Below are 21,102 nucleotides of genomic sequence, written 5' to 3'. Positions count from 1 at the left end.
AGAACAGAAAACCATAGAGTTCATGGGCATGAGTCCCTGCCAGCAGGTGATGTTCTATTTGCAGTGGGTTCATGGTACATCTAGTGAGAACATTTAACAGTTCGTATTGTCTGAGTTGATATAACCATCCAGATAACATGCTGTTTTCAGCCTCCTGTGTAGGCACTGTCACTGCAAATTCAAAAGCTGTGGAAATAAAATTCTGTGGTTAGAAGCTAGATGTAAGCAGAAAAATACTTCTGTACTTTTCCAGTTATTTAATATATCTTATCTCTGTGTTTGTTTTGATTAGGATTTTCTTAGATTGTTGATATCTTCTTAGAATCACAAAATGAGAGAGTTCACTTTTACAACTTTATAAGTAAAAAACAGCTATTCTTACTGGAGGGCAGAGTATTTTTAACTGGCATGATGTACATTTTAAAGAAAATACTCCTGACCTTTGGTAAAATGTGAGAACAAGCTTGTACTCACTTTGTAAACACTTCAAGTTTTTGAGAGCAAAGACTGCTATCTCAGTTTAAACTAAAGCAGTTTGAGTCAAAATGCTATATGCTAAATTATCCCAGGCATGGTCTGATACTCCCTTTCTCTGACTCTTCTGTGGGACCACAGTTTTTGGTAGGACAGCTTAACTGAAAATGCTAACTGCTGCAGCAGGTTAGTCAAAATTTGATCCATCTGTGTGCCCTACTCACCATGTCAGGATGTATGTACGTGTTTGCACTTGTGTGTGTATATATTACATATGTATTCTCATACACATATTTTCATACCCAATGTGAGAATAAATACCAGGGAGGAATGGTTCTTCCAAATTAAAACACTTTATACAGCATTTCAAATTGTTTATGTGATGTAATGTCCCAATACCAGTGGAGATTGTTGACATGACAGAACCTGGTGGTAGAATTGAGCCCTATTTAAAGTGAGAGATAACTATGGTCACATTTACAAGCTATAGAACTAAACATATTCTTTACTGTTAAAAAATAAACAAGCCAAACATAAAAAATAAAATAAAATAAAATAAAATAAAATAAAATAAAATAAAATAAAATAATAAAGCCCTAGGCAATTGAGCAGTAATGCCCCAGTCACAGTCATTGTGCTAAGTCCCTAGTGTTCACAGGGTCACAGCTGTTAGGGCCCAGCGCTGCGAACTCACCAGCTCTTCACTGCACTTCCAGCAGGAGAACACTCCTGTTGGATGTAGAGCACGTTTCAGTCCTGATTTACAAAGCAATCCTCAGGGTGCAATGAGGACATTGTTTTCATCACCGGGATTTAGAAAGGATTTTACTTTAATACAAATAGCCCTGTCCGCAGAGAATCCTCACAAAATAAGTACTGTCTTTCCATGTAAATGAGTGAATAAAATGTCAAGTGTCAAACAAGTAAGCACAATCAATTTTTATATTCTTACGCAGACTGCTTACTTCATCTCTGAGGGTCCTGAGACCCCCACTCAAAACGTGCAAGAAGGCTGGTCCCTACATTGATGTTTTATGGGGGGGATACTGAACATGCACTGATCAGGGAACCTTTCGCACATATAACACAAGTAACATACATAAGCTGAAGGTCTTTTGTTACCGTGGATATATCCCCTCACACACCTGACGTCGTAAATACAGAATGCCACCTCGTTAACACTCGAGTTAATGCATTTATTCCCAAATTTCGGACGACAGCATCAACTCATTTCCTATTGAGGGTGTTTTTGTTTGCTTGCTCGCTCTGTTCGTTTTTCCCGAACGCTCCCTACCACCATTTTTAAACAAAACAGCGGACCGAAAGGAGCTACAGCCCTCAGCCTTCCCCCTCCCGCCCCACAACATGGCAACCGCCGCCACCGCCGCACTGCGTTTCCCGTAGTGCAGCGCAGCCCGGCACCCCACGCTGTGCGCAGCGCCGTCGCTGGGCGGTGCCTCAGCGCGTCGCGTTTGTTACGTAACAATTTCCGCCGGAAGTGACGTCGTCGGCAACGGTACGCGGTGGTGGACGGTAGGTGCGGAGCGGGGGTTGTGGCCGCTTGGCGAGGCCCAAGTGAGATAAACGGATATTGTTTCTCCGTTCTCTGTTCTTTCTCTCCTCCGTGAGGAGGCGAAGCCCCTGTCCGAACCCCGCGGGTCGGGTCGGGTCGTCGCGGCCTGTGTCCCGGGCCTCGGCTCAGGGGGAATGAGCGGAAGGAGCGGGCGCCGCGCGGCTGGGCCTGTGGCACGGCAGTGTACCGTTTGTGTTGTGCAGTATAAAATCCTTGCTGTCGTCTGTGTATTGTAGATGAAACGTTCTGGGTGAACTGATCTCCGCTTTGGATTTTCTCGTTGCTGCGCGTTCAGAGTTTTGTATAAAAAAGCAGAAGTCGAGATGAAGAGCAGGGTGACACAAATAAACGTAAGTGCCCTGAAGCTTACGTTGTGTATTATTGTGTGGAAGCTGAACTTCACCTGTAAAGGCTGAGTACGTTTCTGAGTGGATGGGAGGGCTGATTTCTCTGCAAGCAATGAAAAAAAATGGGGTGTAGAAACGCCACATTTGTTTTCACTAGGATTTCAGTGAACTTAAGTGAACTCTTCGTTATTTCTTTTCTTGGGGTTCTTGCATTCAACCCTGCCTGGGCTTCATTGCTCCCAGTTACATTCCAGACCAAAGTGTTTTTTGATAGGAATGCTCAAAAGATAGGTAGGTATGTTCTCATGTCTTCCTGACCAGGTGATTGTAGTACTGCTCCCTGACTTGTCAAAATAAGCCATTTCACCAGGGTTGTTGTTTGGGTGCTTTGGAAATTGCCTGGGAAGGATACTGTACCCTGTGGCAAGAAGCTTGGTCAGGAGTTGCTGAGGGAATCAAGTTATTAAACAAGTATATAGTTGCTTTTCCCAGGAGACCTCCTAGAGACAGACACATCAGTCACATTGTTTTACTCCTGTGAACCCTTGTCTCTTTTAGTCTCCTTGGGCCAGGACAGGTGCTGTGGATCCCTTAAGAACTGACTGTCACCAAAAGACCCAACTTTTCCCACGTTGTTATTATATATATTAAATTTATGTAAAATTTATTAGTCTAGGAATGATTCAGTGATGGTTAGAAATCACAGAATCACAGAAATTTTCAGGTTGGAAAAGACCTAGAAGATCATCTAGTCCAACCATTACCAATACTTCCCAGCTAAACCATATTCCTCAACGCAACATCCAAACGTTTCTTGAACACTCCCATGGTCGGTGACTCTACCACCTCCCTGGGCAGTGCATTCCAATGCCTGACTACCCTTTCTGAGAAGAAATACTTCCTAATGTCCAGCCTGAACCTCCCCTGTCGCAGCTTGAAACCATTCCCTCTAGTTCTATCACTGTCTACACGAGAGAAGAGGCCAACCCCCAGCTCACCACAACCTCCCTTCAGGAAGTTATAGAGAGCTATAAGGTCTCCCCTGAGCCTCCTCTTCTCCAGGCTGAACAATCCCAGTTCCCTCAGCCGCTCCTCATAAGGCCTGTGCTCCAGACCCCTCACCAGCTTCGTAGCCCTCCTCTGAACATGCTCCAGGGCCTCAATGTCTTTCTTGCAGTGAGGGGCCCAAAACTGAACACAGTACTCAAGGTGCAGCCGCACCAATGCCGAGTACAGGGGGACAATTACCTCCCTGTTCCTGCTAGTAACACTGTTTTTGATGCAAGCCAGGATGCCGTTGGCCTTCTTGGCCACCCGGGCACACTGTTGGCTTATGTTCAGCCGTGCATCAATCAGTACTCCCAGGTCCGATTCCTCAACACAGTCCTCCAGCCACTCTGTCCCAAGCCTATAGCGTTGCCTGGGGTTGTTGTGGCCAAAGTGCAGGACCCGGCATTTGGTCTTGTTAAACCTCATCCCGTTGGCTTCGGCCCAGCTCTCCAGCCTATGATAATGTGGAAGTAAAAATCTTCAGAAGAGGGAAGATACACTTGCCCTTTGCCAAGCAAGGACAGGTTGAAATCTGTTAACAGTGTTGTACATGATGCAACAAAGTGTAAAAGGGTGTATGGATAAAGAAAACAGTAAAGCGAAACAGACTGAAGATTGGATCTAGCCTTTCTTTGGTAGTTTCCATACCAAATGCCACGTGGAGTATTTAGAAGTAGGGTAAACTGAGAAAATACTCAGTCTAATCCAATTTGTGATTTCCTTTAGTATCCTGTATGATTTGTCATCTGTGTTCAGCCTCTTGAAATCATGAAAGAACTTAGCATTTACAGTATCCTGTAGCAGCTGCTTAAGTATGTGTTATTTAGAAGTAGCTCTCCTTGTGATAAGCCTGACTGCTATTAGCTTTATTTGATGACCATTTCTTCTTATAAATATGTAGTGGGCTAAAGCCATCATATGCCTTGATGTCAATGTATATATATGTTCATGCTAATTCTTTTATAACTTTTAAGTTGAATTTTTTTCTCTTTTATTAAAGCATGGGTCCAGTCATGAAAGGAAAGAAAAGTACAGTCCACGGCACAGAAGTTTGACCCCAGAGGACAGGTAGAAATGATTGATTTATATACCCTGTAATTGTATATATGTACCTCCTGGGGTGAGAAAAATTAAAACAAACAACAAAGATGAAAACTGAATATAGTATCATTTTGTACACTACTATAACAGCTGTGAGAAATAATTGCAGGTTTAATAAAATACTTGGATGTATACAAAGCAGTAGTCAAATAGATTTGTCATCAAGAAATTAGATACCACCTTCTTTTGTGGAACACAACTGATGTTTTTAGCAAGATTATGGAGGCCAGCAAGAGGTGTACAAGTATTGTTTGAAGCACAGTCTACTGATGCAGGAGATGAAGCATTAGCAGTTTACCTATATATTGTATTTTAATTGGAATAAAACATCTTGTCCAAAGGCAGTCACTTTTAGTGGCATCTTTTCTGTTTCATGCACCACCAGCAAAAGTAGTTGAAATAAATGTATGTGTTTCAAGAAATGCAAAGTGTGGCATTTGCCTTTGGTATTTTATGTTACTGGCATTTAGTGTTTACTCCTACATTCTAGGTGGTGGTTCTTTTTAAGGGGCTTCAATTGATTTTTTTAATTTTTATTTCTTTATTTTTGCTGGCTGGCAATGTGTTATTTATAAAGGGAACGTCTTGTGTTTGCGTGATGCACATATTAAGAGCGGAGTGCAGAATTGGAGTTGTTGGTGTGTATGTAACAGATTGCATTGCAAGTAGTTATTAATAGCATAGCTTTTCTAATCCCTTTACTGTGAATTTTGTGTCTTGGGTTGTGAATAGAGATGTAGAGCGTGACAGATCTCAATCTCCCAGAAGAAGAAGATACTCTGATGACAGCAGATATGACCAAGAATATTCAAGAAGGGAGTACTATGATGACAGATCTTCAGAAGGAAGGTGAATACAGACAGCTGTTTTTCAATTCATATGAAGGTACTCATTTTAAACAACAAAAGAGGAAAACAGCTTTTTTTTGTTTTTTTACTTTATAGAAGGATGGAAAGAGGGAGAGACAGATACTATGAAAAGTGGGAGGAAAGAGATTATGATCGAAGGAGGAAGAGAAGACTCTCTTCCCCTGATCATAGGAGTCCAGAGAGATCAACAGATAAGGGCTCAAATACTCATGAAGAGGCTACATCAAAGAAGAAGAAAGAAGAAGTGGATCCAATTCTTACTCGCACAGGTGGTGCATATATTCCACCTGCCAAGCTCAGGATGATGCAAGAACAAATAACTGATAAAAATAGGTGAGTTGAAGGTAACATTAGAATTCATCCTGAAAAAGAAAACTATAAAGGGTTTTAAGGAATGTTGTTATAAATGGGACACTTGTGTGCCTCCGGTGGCGCAGCGGTAAAATTCCCGTTTGCAACACCAGGGGGCCCGGGTTCGAATCCCCCCCTGTGGAGCAGGGGGTAGAAGTGCCGCTCTGCTACACAGAGGGCTCGAATCCCGGGAGTTGGACTCGATGATCTCTAAGGTCCCTTCCAACTCGCACAATACTATGATACTATGATGATACTTTTTGAGGTATCTTTTAATCTGGAAAAAGAAATGAGACATTTTTCTTGTCTCCTTCCTTCTCTAACTGTCTCTGAGTAAAACAAAATGCTAGCCAAACAGACATCAACAAAAATAACAGATCAGAATTTGTCCAGAATTTGTCTCTGTCCACTTCAGCTCTTAATGGAAGAGTAGGATACAGAGTATAAACGGGCTTTTTTTCCTAATGCCCTGAAAAAACAAACATTGTGGGTTATAACACATCTGTGGGGAATTATGTTTTGGTATGTCATGTTGGTTTGGTGGGTTTGTAGTCATTTGATGTATCATTATGAGCTAGTCTTCATGTTTATACAGTGAATGATTTCTTAACTATTTTATTTAGTATATTGTGTCTCACATTTTTGTATGTATAACGTTGCTGCCACAAATTGATTCTTTACTAATTTGTGATGCTTTTGTAATAGCTTGGCATATCAAAGGATGAGTTGGGAAGCCTTGAAGAAGTCCATCAATGGTCTTGTCAATAAAGTAAACGTTTCTAATATAGAAAACATTATTCATGAGCTGCTTCAGGAGAATATTGTTCGAGGAAGGTAAATGTTAAAATATTTGAGTCAACTTTTTTTTTTGTGTGTTAATATGTATATTGTTCATTCCTGCATCACTGCATGTTTAGTAAATGGCTACTAATCTGACCTTAAAGTTTATCTATATTTTCCTATGCAAAGAGGCTCTCTCCTTAAGGAAAGAGGCTGGGAGCAGAGTGGTAGAGGAAGGAGTACATAATTGGAAGAATAAGTCAGTTGAGCAGATAGTATGTTTTCTTTTTATTTTAGCTATATCTACTGATTTTACTTGAATGACTTGAAATTTAAGTGTGCCTGTCTGTTTCTTTCTGTGTTCCTGGACTTTTCAACTCTCTTAATGTAACTGTTATTATCTCATGAGCCCTCTGCTTATCTTCATTTAGGCTCTGAGAAGTGGTCTCTTAAAAATAAGCTGTGTTCCAAACCGTAGTTAGGGTGAAGGTTCATCTGAAAGAAGCATTGAAAAAAGCACTGCTTTACTTATTATGCTTTTATCATACCTAGGTATGTTTTTATTTTTAGGGTGCTTTTATGAGAATAAAATTTCTGTTTCTTAGAATTTAGTTTTGTTTCTTCGGGTAGTTCATTGTACTGGATTGTAGTTCTTTGTTGTTCATAAAGAATTGCAGCACAGTTGTTTTTTCTGTAACAGATAAGATTTATTTTTTTTTCCAACTGTGTGCAGAAAAACAACAGTAATGCAAACTGCAAAGCTCTGCATTTTTTAAAATATGGGGTAATTGCAGGATACAAAAAAAAAAGCCTTTAAATGCTTATTGCTTCAAAATGTAGTTTTAATAGAGATAATATCTGATGAAAGAGAAGGTATCAATTTAAGGATTTCTGAACTTGGGCACGCTTAAGCAGCTCGTTCTGTAAAACTCCATTTGTTGTGCAGCGAACAACTATTTGAAATATTGCATCTTTCTAACTATTCAAACTATGCAGTTTTATTTTGTGGTACATAATGGAGGGCAATGTTAAGTGTTTTATTATAAGAAAAATTGTATTCTTAAACTTATGTATATTTGCAGGGGATTGCTGTCTAGATCCATTTTGCAGGCTCAGGGTGCCTCTCCAATTTTTACCCATGTTTATGCGGCTCTTGTGGCAATTATTAATTCAAAGTTTCCAAATATTGGTGAATTGATTCTCAAGAGGTTGATACTAAATTTTCGCAAAGGATATCGCAGGAATGATAAGGTATGTAAAAAGTGAAGAAACAACGTGTTAAAACTTGTAATTCTTCTGTTTTAATCTTGTACTGAGTGTATCCAGGTTAAGTATTTCAAAGGAACACTGCCAAGACCTGTGGTTTGTGTTGTATCATTCTGCTTCACCTAACATGAGTACATTAAATAAAGTAGTATTTGCATATTTTGAAAGCTTGGCTACTGATTTCAGCTTGGAATTGTGATGTTCTTTTTATATTTTACTTGAAGGTATGCAGTCCTAATGGCAGAATAATTACCAATGCACCAAAATAGTTATTTTCACGAATCAATTAGGTTGTAGAATAGAATGTCTCAGTTACAATTTTTTCTTCCATGTAAGATGTTACAGTTTCTGGTTATTTATTTCTTTTGCAGCAACTCTGTCTAACATCTTCGAAGTTTGTTGCACATTTGATGAATCAGAATGTGGTACGTTACTTTGTTTTCACTTGCTCATACTTTATATGGCTTTCTATTTATTTTAGCTTCAAGATAGGGGTAGCTCTATATTTAACTTCCCCTTTTCTGTAAGTTATGGGAAAACTGAGTTCAGATTTCCTGTTAGTGCTTGCTGTAAGTTGTTGGGACTTTTTACAAAAGAGATTTTGTCTGGTAATGTGGCTGTGAAGTTATCATCTCTTGCCACTGTACTTAACAACTCAGAGCTTCCCAAAACTTGGTGTATATGTTTGGGATAGTATTCTGACAGCTTCTGATAGCAATCAAATGAATTCCCACAGGTACTGAGTGGAGTTTTCTTGCAGCACTGTAATCTCATACAAAGATGATTAAGTCTGTAGGCAGGATCAGACTCAGTTGCATTTGAATCAAATCTGTATCTTGCCCTAATTCACAATCTTCTGTGTTAGAATTACCAGGAGGTATTTTATACAGCTGGGATAGAAATCATTTTGAAACATTACTTCTTGCAGTTATTTTGAAAGACTGTGCACTGCTAAAACTAGTTTTAGTTAGCTAAGAATTATTTTATTTGATCTGTATGAATGCATTCTGTTCATTTTTTTTCACTAAATTGTTTATTAGAATGTAGCCACACTTCAAAAGTATAGTCATGTTGACTGTGAAGATGGTATAAATATAAATAGCTAAATTGTGTGTGAAATGTTGACTACCTCTTAATTAGTTTTCCTGTGTATTGCCTTCTTTGTGTGATTAAACAAGTACTGTGACATCCTCAAAGAAATGTTGTAAATTCTGGTTCTTTTCTGATATTCTTTCTGAAGGCTCATGAGGTTTTATGTTTGGAAATGCTCACCTTGCTTCTTGAAAGGCCTACTGATGACAGTATTGAAGTAGCAATTGGATTTCTTAAGGAGAGTGGTCTCAAGTTAACAGAAGTTTCTCCTAGAGGTATTAATGGTATGTATAATGAGCCAACACGTTAGCCTTTTCATGTTTGTGAATACCTTAATGTTAAGACCTTTTACATACTAAATATTCCACTTTTTCCAAAGCAATCTTTGACCGTCTTCGTCACATTCTCCATGAATCTAAAATTGACATGCGTGTTCAGTACATGATAGAAGTTATGTTTGCTGTACGGAAGGATGGCTTCAAGGATCATCCAATCATTCCAGAGGGATTAGATCTAGTGGAAGAGGAAGATCAGTTTACTCACATGCTACCTTTAGAAGATGAATACAACCCAGAGGATGTTCTCAGTAAGTTAGAAATAGAAATATTTTACATGATTATATTTTTCACAAAACCAAACTGAAGATTTGATATGCAGTCTTATTTTCATTTCATATTTTAAAGATTCTTTTTTATTTTAAAGATGTTTTCAAGATGGATCCCAACTTTATGGAAAATGAAGAGAAATACAAAGCGCTTAAGAAAGGTAGGTGTGTGTACTTGTGTTTTATACGTTACATATATTCTACTACATGTTATATATGCATGGTATATGTAAAGTATGTATTCATGTACTTTGTGTTTTTTGTATGCTACTTAGTTATCTAACTATCGCTACCAGTTTTATTGTTTAACAGCGGGTGGCATGTGTGTCCCAGATAACTGCCTTTGAGTTCGCTGTACTCCTTTCCAACATATTCTTGTCCATTTCTTCAGAATTGTCCCTATGGCTATGTTTTTAGTTGGTTGTGATGTACCTCCTCCAACTGAGACATCCTTTCACTCTTAGATGTTAGATCAGTTGTTGTTTTGGTAATGAAACTGCTATGTTCTGTGCACCTTTAATGTGGTGTGCTGCTCTTTCAGAAATTCTTGATGAAGGTGACAGTGAGTCTGAACCAGATCAAGAGGCTGGAAGTAGTGACGAAGAGGAAGAGGAAGATGAAGAGGAGGATGAGGATGGTAAGTGTATGACTGGCAACTTATGATTGTTTTGGAGTTTTGTCTTTTGGTTGTTGGGATTTCCTTGTGTGTGCATGGTTTGTTTTTTTTTGTAGGTTAAACTGTGAAGAAAACCTTGACTTCTGTTTCACATTTTATAAAACTAAGAACACTGCAATGTTAAGGGAGGCTTTAATCTGCAGTTAGTCAGAAATCTAAGTGTTTAATACTGGCACATAATAAAAGAGTTAAATTTTAAAAGGAGGCTTTCTGTATCTCTATTGTATCTCTAAATATTTACCTGTTAGTCATAAATAAAGTGAACACTGATTTTGAATTTTTTACTTTGATAGAAATAAATATACAAACACAATACTGCCTAAGTCTTAAATATTTACACAAAAGGTATTTTTACACAAATGTGTTACAGACCTAATAAAAACAGATATGTAGATGTATAAAATACATTAAATCTTAATGTTTTGTTATTTCCAAACTGTGTTTCCTTCACAGGCCAGAAAGTTACTGTCCATGACAAGACAGAAATTAACCTGGTTTCCTTCCGTCGTACAATTTATCTTGCTATTCAGTCAAGGTAAATATTATATAATTCATACACAACTGCATTTCCTTTGATGTGACTGAATTTCTCTTATTTTTTTTAAATCCTGCTTTAGCATATCATTTAAATTTAAAAACAAATACAGAACTATTATTTTGACAATGGGTTCTTAAATCATCATTCCAAGCAAAAATTGTTGTTCTACAATACTTTTCACAGTCCTAGCACTCTAACTTGAATATTGCTCTAATCAAACTTTTTGAGTGAACAAAAGCCAGTGGATTTCAGGTGTTTTAGTTTAGTTGTATATTGCGCAGATAAGAAGAAAGCTTGTTTTTTTGTTTTTCTTTCCTCTTATTGCAGCTTAGACTTTGAAGAATGTGCTCACAAACTGCTGAAGATGGATTTTCCTGAAAGTCAAACAGTAAGTTTATTTTTTTTGTTGCTATTAACATAAAATAGCTGTGTAGAGTTTAGAATCCTTACTTGTCCTGGGACCTAATTTGTGTTGCAAGTGGATGAATGACAGCGTCTCCTTACAACTGTTTTTACTTAAGATGTCTTTAAACCTTTAGAGCATGTAGGATGACATATTTCTTAACACATTTCTCTTGTGCAATTGCTCCTTGCTGACAAGCAGTTTAAAATGTTTGTTTAAAGCCTGGAAAAATTTATTGGTTGGACTGTTGGAATGGCTATCCTGTAACAAAAATAATGTAACTTGGAAGACATTTTCAGAACTCTGAAAGAGAACTGAGGTATTTTCAGGCAGGTACTGAAATACAACCTGGTATTAAAAGAATGAATCACATTGTTACTTCCAGTTTTTGGCAGTTGCTTTTGTTTATTTTCCCTAGTAATGTTGTATATTGATTTAAAGCAAGTTGTGTATGTATGCCAGTTAGTCTTGGAGATCAGCAGGCAGGTGTGTTCTCAAGTAAGGAAAATTGTTCTTTAGCCAGTAAACAGTTCACATGAAAATAATTTAAGAGTTCAGGTGACTGCTATATTTTTGTCTTATTTGATTCTTTTCATGCACAAAATTAAAGTGCATGCATTGGACTCTGGTTTCCAGTGAAGCTATAACCTGAAGAATTCTGAGTAGTGCGGAAAAAATGCTGTGTTGCAGAAAACAAATTCAGCTATAAAGAATAGATGACAGCCAGGAACATATGAACTATGTTATACAGTGCAGATATAACTTGAGCACCATTGCTTTAGTAATTGGTCTGCTCACTGGTTCTCAACTGCTGGTGTTTAATCCGATTGCTCTCACCTATCATCTGTTCTGTGGTCAAGAACTGCAAGGAAAAAACATGTATTTAAAAGAAAAACCTACGTTAGTCAGAATCTGAAGTGTGGAAAGCAGTAGACTTTTCTACCACTTCATTTCGGAAAAATAGGTATTTTGTGAGACTTGACTTAGAATTAGGTGTTAGGTTATTTTCTTTTGCTTTTTGTGGGTTGCCTTACTTACAAATGAAAATAAGCAAATAAACACGGATGAATGTAATGTATAACTTCTCATGTGCTTTATGTGGTGCTTTTACCAAGTGTTAATCTTTTTTTATTAGATAGTTCCATGAAGTGTTTTATAGAAATAGAGAAAAAAGTGTGAGCTTTGAGGAATTTCTATTCTCAGTCACAATTTAAAGAAATTAAGAATATTGTTATATGCAAAAGAAATGGGTAAATGTGTGGTTTTTCTGCTGCACTGCAAAAGCAGAAGTTGTTAGTCATTCTTAGTTTTGCAGGAGAGCTCTCAAAGGAACTTCCATATCTAGTTTTGAGACTTACAAAATGATGGATAAATTAAATTTTCTGACAGTCTGTATATGGAACCACTAGTAATCAATCAGAATACAGTGTTGACTAGAATATGGCAGCTTTTCACCAGGAAGACTGTAATCTCTGGAATAACTTTGATGTATTTTTAAAGAAGAAACAATGGGGAGATAGAAAACATGATATCCTGTCAGCTGTCTGGTTACATCTCTGGACAGCACTCCTTCATTTTCCTGATGTTTCATTCCAGTGTATCTTTTCCAGTCATTATTTAAGTGTTCAAATTTCTCTAATTGTGACAGATTTTAGTATCAACTTTTGGCATTTTGTGTGTATATACACATAGTTGTATCAAAATAGAGAAACTGATACCAACCTATGATTCATAATAGTTGCACAAATTACTGCAATTCATGGCTGACTACAACTACTGTACATCTGCATTTTTTCACAAGATGCGACCTCCTCTTTGTGCTGTTTTCATTTCCTAATAATCATCATTACTTTTTATTTTACCCCATAATCGAAGATGTGAGAGCTTTGACTTGTTGTGCGGGTTTACAGCTACTAAGGAGTGTTTCATAATGGAGAAAGAAAAGTGCAGCTTCCTGATCAGTGTGAGAGTGGAAAAGACAATCAGCTGTAGATACTGAAATTTTAAGAAGATTTATGTACCTCGGATCTGTCCATGTAATACTTCGATGGCAGGGCATTTCTGTCTAATTTGACTCCATTTCTAAACAATGAAAATTATCTTATATCCCATATCTTCTTAAATGAAGCCTTCATTGACATTGTTCTCACTACTTCCATAATCAAAACAAGTCACAGGATTAATTTGTTTAGCCATTAAGCTCCCTGTCTCTCCACCCCTTTTTGTTTCTGTTCGTTTTCCTTTAAATGAAAGTTTCATGAACTAGTTTTTCAGGAAAATGCTGGATCTTGCCCAACATTTTTTCACTCCTTTTGATTCCAATCTTTAACCATTTTTGAAATGTTTGATAAACTCCGATTTGTTCCTGTAAGGAAATTGCAGCTTAGTTTGCATGTAGGAGAGGCGATGATGCCATGGCTTGTAGGTTGTTTTTCCGTAAAACCTTTATGCTGGCCTCAGTTCTGATTTAATGAAGACCCCGTTGAGCTCATTCTTTGTTCCTGCCCTGCTGTAAGTGGCAGTTATCACGAGGCAGATGTAGTAGAGTTAATTCCAGTGTCATTCAGTGTGGGTTGTACTCTTTAAAAAATGGGGAAATTTAAAGTTTCCATTGGGAAATTTGTTTTCTAACTGGGTTAAATGTGAATTTCTTCCTTTCAGAAGACTTCACCAAATAAAAACCAGCTTTCATTAATTTTGTCAGTAAGACTGTATTCCACAGCTTTAAGTAAATGAATTGTGAAATGCTACCTAAAAACTACTAAGAGTATTTGGAACCTGAAGACACAAATGACAGTTTTGAGTCTAATAAAGTCTTAATTACTTTCTTGCAGACAGCTGTCACAAATCTTTACATGCAGAGATTTCATGTGTGATAGAGCAGGGCTGACTTAAGTTCAGCAGTTTTTGTTGGTGCTTAAATTACAGATTGTCACATCAGCCACTTTGCAACAGAAGTATAGGTATGCATAATTCCTGTCATGGGTCTGCCGCGTTGATCTCATGTCTGCAGAAGAGGTTTAAGGTTCAAATGGATCATCTATGGAGCAGTACAACCTAATAATGCTTTTTGGCATTACAATATAGGTACTGCTCAGTGTTGATGGGAATGCTGGCAGCCTTTATTTATTCTTCAGTAAGCTGTTGTGCTGTGGCTTGAAACTGAGACATTTTTCATTCTGCTATGAACTGAAATGCTTTTTCAGAAATGAAGAATGCCATTGAGCACAAACATCATATACTTCTGTCTAATTTGCTTAGTTAATTTTTAGTCTCCAGCTACGTATTCCCTCAGAATACTCATCTACACCTCATCCTTTCATTTCATGTCTTCTTTTCTTGGACGAGAAGTTTCTCTACCTCTGTATTCTCTTCTTCATCTAAAAATAATTTTGCACAATTTTCTGTTGCAAGCTTACAAGCAGTTTTCTGCCCCAGCTTTCAACTTTTGATCTGCAGGCTTTGGTTGGATTTACAAACGCACTCAAGAAAAGCAAGCCTCTTTTTTTTTTTTTTTTTTTTTTTTACTGTAAAGAATAGCAATCACAATTCTTTGTTTGTTTGTTTTTAATAATAAATAAACATAAAATTCTGAATTTGATATTCTGAATACTTAAATACTACAGCATTGTGCAGAGGAACAGAACAAACATACCAAGATGAGTCAAATCCACCACAAAAAAGAAAAGTAATATACCCCATTCTTTAAAAACAAAAACAAAACATTTTCTCTGAGTGTGTTTTTTTTTTTTGTTGTTGTTGTTTTCATTATTATTATTATTTTTTAAGACCCAACTGAAACATACAGATCAAGAGTTGAAGAGCTTTGTTGTAGTCTGTACTAAAGTCTGTGACAAGCTGTTCTAAACAAGCTTTTCAGTTTCTGCTTTGGGCATATGTTTGATCTTGGCAGAGAGAACTACTTCTGTTCTTAAAGTGCTGTTATTATCTCTATTAAAACAGTGTGAATCCAATGCATTGCCAAAGAAGAAAATTTAAGTTAAAACTGTCATAGATGAATGTGGTATTACCAGTTCTTCTGGCTTCAAAACTGTTACAGGGAAAAAAAAAAAAGAAAAAAAAAAAAAAAACGAAGCCAAGAAAAACCAAGCCCAATGAAAAAATGTCAGAAACGGGCTTTTCACTTGTCTTTCCCTTAGCAGGTTTTGTTACCGCTTCTCTTGAAAGAGAGTGTATTTCAGTTCTTGATGCTTTTAGCTGAAAGAAAATTATTTGAGAGTCTTCATGGTAGTTAGGATCTAGACAGGAGTAGCAAGTACTTACCTGGAGAATTGTTCCTCCTTTAGAGAAATGTGTCTGTGGAATGCATTTTGCATTTGGATTTATTTATTTTTTTTACCAGTTACAGACTACTTGGTTAAAAAGGACTGAGGTGTCATTCAAGCTGAGTGCATAAAGGATTTTTACCTTATTCTTCAGTCTTTCTCAAGGGGAAAAAAATAGATATATTGTTCTTGCTCTTCAAGAATTTGGATAAAACAGATTGGCTTTGGTTTGTTCTTCCTATTGATTATGATGTAAACTGAATTTGTATACAGCAACACTTGGAACTTTGCTAAGCCAAATTAGGGCCTCTTCAATAAAAATAGCTTACCTTCAGTATGGCTGTGCAAAACAAAAATAATGGATCACAGAATGTCTTTCTTTTTTATTTGAAATGAGAAGTTTTTTTAAGCACAGCCTTGAAAGAATTATGCATGCATTTGACACATTTTCATTTTTACAGGATGGAGTCACACTTCCTGAAAACAGTCCTACTTTGGGGTGGGGGGGTTGAGAGTGTCTCACTTATGCTATTTCTTAATTTAGTTTTGAAGATAACAGGAGTACTTATTTTGACTTGACATTCAGTGAAAGCATAGTCCCGGAAGCTGGTACGGAGAGGAATGATCTAAACCTGATAACTCCACTCTGGTCTAGTCAATGATCTCAGAAATTCATTGGTTTATTTTTATCAAATATGGGGCATCCCAATTTGGTTGGTTTGGTAGTTGCACCATGGTTGATTCACTGCTTTGCTAATGTCTATAATACATGATCATCCTCAAGTCTTTCCTTTCAATTCCATTCCCTGTCCTTTATTCCAGGACTATAATTTTATTAATTTATTTATTTTGTGAGCCTTTAGCTACAACTTATGTTGAAATAGGACTGGGCTTGCTTGCAGTTTTCTCTGAGAGACAATAACTAAATATACAGCATAGTGATGGTTTTGGTTTGTTCTGGTGTTGTTTGTTTTTTTTTTTTTAAACTCTTTGGCTGTACCTTTACAGTCTGTAGGATCCTAGGAGTACATCTAATGGTCCTTTGATTTACAGAGTGTTCTTTCAGTACATAGGATGGATAGGTTAGGTTATGTGCCTTGTGAATTGACATCTAGACTATTTCATGGTGTGTAGATGATAGATTGTTTCTCAGCGTCAGGTCTGTTCCTAGGTGACTTGAAAAGTTATTAAGGAGAGAAAGAACGATCAGTATTACTAGTAGCCTTGTGTTTGTTTGAGATGGGTCCACATTTCCACTACAAATTTGATTTTGTGATGTTTTTCAAGTGAAAGTGTTGATCTGAATGCATGTTTATACTAGTTTACTATTTGACCATTTTACACTAATTAAAGTTCTTATGAGTTGCATCGTATTTTTGATCCAGTTTTTCACATATAAGATCCACAGATGACTGTAAGTGCAACAAAGAACATCCAAACAAACAAAAACTGCTTTTAAACCCTGTATTATATTTAAAATCTAGAGTTTTAATAGATGAGGTTTTTGTCTATGCCTTTACTGTGTGCAGCATGCAGTAACAGTGACATCAGTGTAATCCCATGGTTTACATCAGAAATGTACATATAACTGCAGAACTTGGATTTTGAGATAAAATATGAAAAATGCCCTTTGTGAAACCAGTTTATCTTTCTATTCTTCCAGTTAGTATGAAGATTACATATTTTAAAATGCAGTCAGTTACTAAACAGAGTTAAGTAGGTGGGAAGGAACGAGGTGCTCTGACCTGAGATTCCTGTCATGACCTGAATAGGGCTTATTTGTTTAGGCTTCAGGATCACAGAGGAACTAAACATTTGCAGGAGAAAATAACTAATTGTGTAGCTGGTTTATTCAAAGTATCTCTTGGAAATAAATAGTAACAGATTAAGGGAAAACTTCTAAACCATGCATATGTGGAATGAAATCCCAGAAACCTAACATAGATTTGAAAATGTACTTTATAAGATACATGAAATCTATTAGAAGGTGCCATCATTTGTCTTGTTTATCTTTTCAATGAGAAAATGCTAGCATTGCTTTTTTTATTATTATTTTTTTCCCAAGTCTTTGAAGCCTAGGCTTAAATTTATTTATGTATTTGTTTGTTTATTGGAACTAGGATGCATGCATTTCTTAACTTTGGTAAGTGATGTTTTAGTTTCCTTTAACTGCATATCTTTTACATTAATAAAAATATTAATGATGTAGAAATAGCTGATCTCATCATCTAGCTGAGAAGCTCACTGCCCTTTCTGCATTTATTTTGGTATACATTGTCATCTACAAATTAAAGGTAGAGAAGAGAAAAAGAGGTTACATTTTTGTGTTACCAGTACCTGTTGTTAGCTAGAGTTCTGGCTAGGCTTTGGTCTTGCAAACCTCTGTGTATGCATTAAAACTGTGAAAATGGAATTGCTCACATCGCCTCAGTGGCATAACTTAATTTTTACTAATGTACCTTTCAGGCTGAAAGGAAGCATATGCTGTGTGGCTTAAACATACTTTTTTACTAGAGGTTTCCACGTGTGCTGTGGATTTGTGGCAGGAAGTGAACTTAAAGCAGCACAATTAAATACATATGTATCCTTATATCCTGTTTGTTCTCCCTACACAGTATCCTCTAGGTCCTCTGGTGAGCATATTCAATTTCAGTCACACAATTCTCTAAATATAAAAAAAACAACCGAGGTTTAAAAAAAAAAAGGTAGGCAAAAGGATAATGGAAGCTGAAGAACCATCAGCTGACCTAATAGAGGACAGACCTGGTGGCAGCATGGGAGCTGCCAAAAGCATTACATGCAGTTTGCCAGCCCACCTGCTACTGAAGCACCTTCTCTCCCTTCATCAGTCTTGGCTCTGTGCAATAATTCTGAGAACTGAGGGAAGGAAGATGCTGGAAAAAATGGACATACATGAGTTGCATGCACTACAACATGCAGTGGTTGGGAAAGTTTAAAGGTAGTAAAATAAACTTCAGCTGAAAGTAAATAGAAAAGAATGAGGAATAGCATCGATGAAAGCACTTCAACCATGTATAAATACAAGATGGTAATTTGAGATAATTATATTTTCACAGTGGTGTAAACCAACCCATATCCCTTACTAAGTTTGTTTCCAGCATATTGGTTCCTTCAGTTCATTGTCTGATCATAGAATACATGTACTAGCGTGGGAATTTGTATGTTTTAAGAAGCACCAATAGTCTGTGGACAAGGGATGTCTCGTGGTTGCTTCAGATTGTCTACAACTTGCATAGTGAGTGGAGGAACAGAACTGCGTGGCTGGCTAGGGAGGAGACGTGTCATCACGTCCAGCTAGGGAAGGACGAGCAAAGCGGCCTCCTCTTGGAGGACACCTCTGGGCCAGCTCTGAAATAGGAGTAGTGGCTCTTAAAGAAAGAAATCATAGCAGGAAGCAAGGCAGAATGAATGAAAAAGAAAATAATGTAAGGTGAAAATCAGAATCAGAAAGGAGTGAGAAAACTCAGTTATTTAAACTTCTCTTTCTGAAGTTAATGCAGCCCTTATGTGTGAAGCTGGTTTAATGTAGAGGAGTGAGTGAGTGAGTGTGTGTTCTTTAAAATAGTAATGCTGGTTTAGAAAAGATAATTTCTGAGCAAGGTTGCACTGAAGTCCATCCAACCCATTTACCTGGTTTGAATAGGAATTGTTAAATGAAAACTTGGAGAAATACATGGTATTCAGAGAAATCTTTCTCCTTTTTTCCATCTCAGCAGTTTTGGGAAATGGCATTTTTCCATAATACGGTATTGAGTTAAAGATCTTCACGAAAGATCATTCACTTAATCTGTATTGGACATCAGGTATTTTTGAAGTATTTATTTACTTCACGACAGGATAGCTATGCTTAATTTCTGAGCAAAGCCGGGTACTTGTTTGTTTGGCCTTTTATGAAAGGCTTTGAACAGCATGATATACAAAGTAACTTTAAAACTGGGGAGCATTTGTTATGTTCTTTAAAGCAAATGCTGGAGTAAAACTCACAGGCTTTCCTTACCTTAATCATCTTTAGAAGTGTTATCATTGGAAGCAACAAAATGAGTTAACTAACCTTTCAAAGCTATAATTGAAGCTAGAATTGTTATGTGAACTTGTCGCATCTCTCAAAAAATAATTAAATCATTTTCAAGTTTGTTAATTTTTAATCTGAAAGACAGTTACTCTAGACCTAACCTTGAGTTGTTTTGATAACACTGGCAAGAATGTCTGTGGGCAAAGCTATTTTCATGCATGTGGTTATTCAAGATACCCTCCTAGAAATCATTGTAATATTTAATTAAAATGTTAAAATATTTAATTACTGTAAACCACAGGGGATACCAATGTTGTAATTGCATTTAAGATGAGGAAAAGAAGTAATTTGTTTTTCAAATCTTGCTGACTTTATTAGCAGTGGCATCAGCACTTTACCCCTTTTTATTGTTTAAAAACTGATTAACTGAAGCATTACTGTAAAACAGGATAATATAAAAAGTTAATATGCATTTTAATATATCAAGCTAACCCAGTGTGACAGTGTTGAAAAGAGTGCCTTTAAACAAACTTAGGTTTCTGTTTGATACATTGCTGCCTTGGTATTTGGAAGGGATTATTTCTTCTTGTTAAACATGGTTGGCTTTCTGTTTGTTCTGAGTAAGGAACAGTGTGTGATGGGCAAAATGTTTCTTTTCACATTGCAAGCTTAGTGGCAAGTTTATTTAAAGCTTATTTTAAATAATTGTGAAAGATACATAACTCTAAGACCTATTTGGGAATGTGATAAATTGATTTATGCTGAGAAGTAGGTCATATGGAAAAATATACTATTACTGGGGGGAAACTGCAGCCCAATATTTAATGGCTTCTAATTCATATACAAGAATATTTGCTTTGGTTGTATGTGCCCTAAGCCATGCCACTGTATGCTCAGTTTATGTAGTCGGAAAAACAAGGTTTATGTGTATCCATAGCTGTAGCTGCTGGAGGGTGATAGAATAATTAACATGGGGTAGTTATATTGGAAAATAAGCAGAAAGGACAGGTATCTTTACTTCCAAGAAGGCTGACTTTTGTGGAGTGGGAGGAAACTGGTTGTTTTGGGTAGCTGGCAACTAGTATCTCCTGCAGGACTGCCAGAGTTAATGTTTATATTCACATGCACTGGACCGGAGAGGGTTGGAAGGCAGGCTGTCACTGATGTGTGCATGTAAAAGCTTTGGGAGGCTAATCTACCTCTGCTTCCTGTGATCCTTCATAGCCAAGAAGGGGAGATGCTCTTCAAGAGGGTGATTCCAATCAGAGACTAAAGTAGGTTCCTTAGAAGAAAAATTCATCTCACTTCCATAGTTAGAAAGGAAGTCTAGGTAGATTAGTTTGCCAAGGCCTAAGTTAGTATTTCTGAACTATTTTTATTGCTCTTGAAATAGCCCAAAGCTTATTTAAAAGTAAGATTTTAGAATGGTAACAGAGCTCTTGCTGGATTGATGCTTTTTTTACATTTATTTTTTGCTTCTCTCACTCCTTAAAAAATAAAGTACACTGCTTTTTTTGTTTGTTTCTTTCTTCTTAGCAGTAGGATTTAAAAATGTGTCTTGAGCTTGCACTACTAGATGGTTATTTAGTGACTAAAAAAACCTGTAAAATTATACCCATTACATAGAGAAACTAATTATTTTAGGATTTATGTAAAGAT

At 36.9% G+C, this 21,102-nt stretch overlaps 1 protein-coding gene across 5 annotated transcripts in view; it reads left to right on the top strand.

Moving 5' to 3' along the window:
- Nucleotides 1–21,102, top strand: part of CWC22 (CWC22 spliceosome associated protein homolog) — a 78,615-nt gene that overhangs the window by 47,558 nt on the left and 9,955 nt on the right. For 2 of the 5 annotated variants that reach the window (XM_072341803.1, XM_072341799.1), the window contains exons 4-16: nucleotides 2,284–2,397; nucleotides 4,445–4,512; nucleotides 5,278–5,394; nucleotides 5,490–5,747; nucleotides 6,471–6,599; nucleotides 7,628–7,796; nucleotides 8,183–8,236; nucleotides 9,052–9,187; nucleotides 9,283–9,489; nucleotides 9,606–9,668; nucleotides 10,049–10,144; nucleotides 10,637–10,718; nucleotides 11,049–11,109. In XM_072341803.1, the coding sequence (XP_072197904.1) occupies nucleotides 2,371–2,397; nucleotides 4,445–4,512; nucleotides 5,278–5,394; nucleotides 5,490–5,747; nucleotides 6,471–6,599; nucleotides 7,628–7,796; nucleotides 8,183–8,236; nucleotides 9,052–9,187; nucleotides 9,283–9,489; nucleotides 9,606–9,668; nucleotides 10,049–10,144; nucleotides 10,637–10,718; nucleotides 11,049–11,109 (1,467 nt within the window). In that variant the 5' untranslated portion in view covers nucleotides 2,284–2,370. Of the gene's footprint in view, nucleotides 1–1,148; nucleotides 2,012–2,283; nucleotides 2,398–4,444; nucleotides 4,513–5,277; nucleotides 5,395–5,489; nucleotides 5,748–6,470; nucleotides 6,600–7,627; nucleotides 7,797–8,182; nucleotides 8,237–9,051; nucleotides 9,188–9,282; nucleotides 9,490–9,605; nucleotides 9,669–10,048; nucleotides 10,145–10,636; nucleotides 10,719–11,048; nucleotides 11,110–21,102 lie in introns of those variants that run through there. The other 3 variants (XM_072341798.1, XM_072341801.1, XM_072341802.1) reach the window with 3 other exon arrangements.

Source organism: Excalfactoria chinensis, chromosome 7 (genome assembly GCF_039878825.1).
Source record: "Excalfactoria chinensis isolate bCotChi1 chromosome 7, bCotChi1.hap2, whole genome shotgun sequence".
In the NCBI taxonomy this organism is placed as follows: Eukaryota; Metazoa; Chordata; class Aves; order Galliformes; family Phasianidae; genus Excalfactoria; species Excalfactoria chinensis.
Note: the sequence above shows the minus strand (reverse complement) of the source record. Positions and strands in the feature narration are given on the sequence as shown.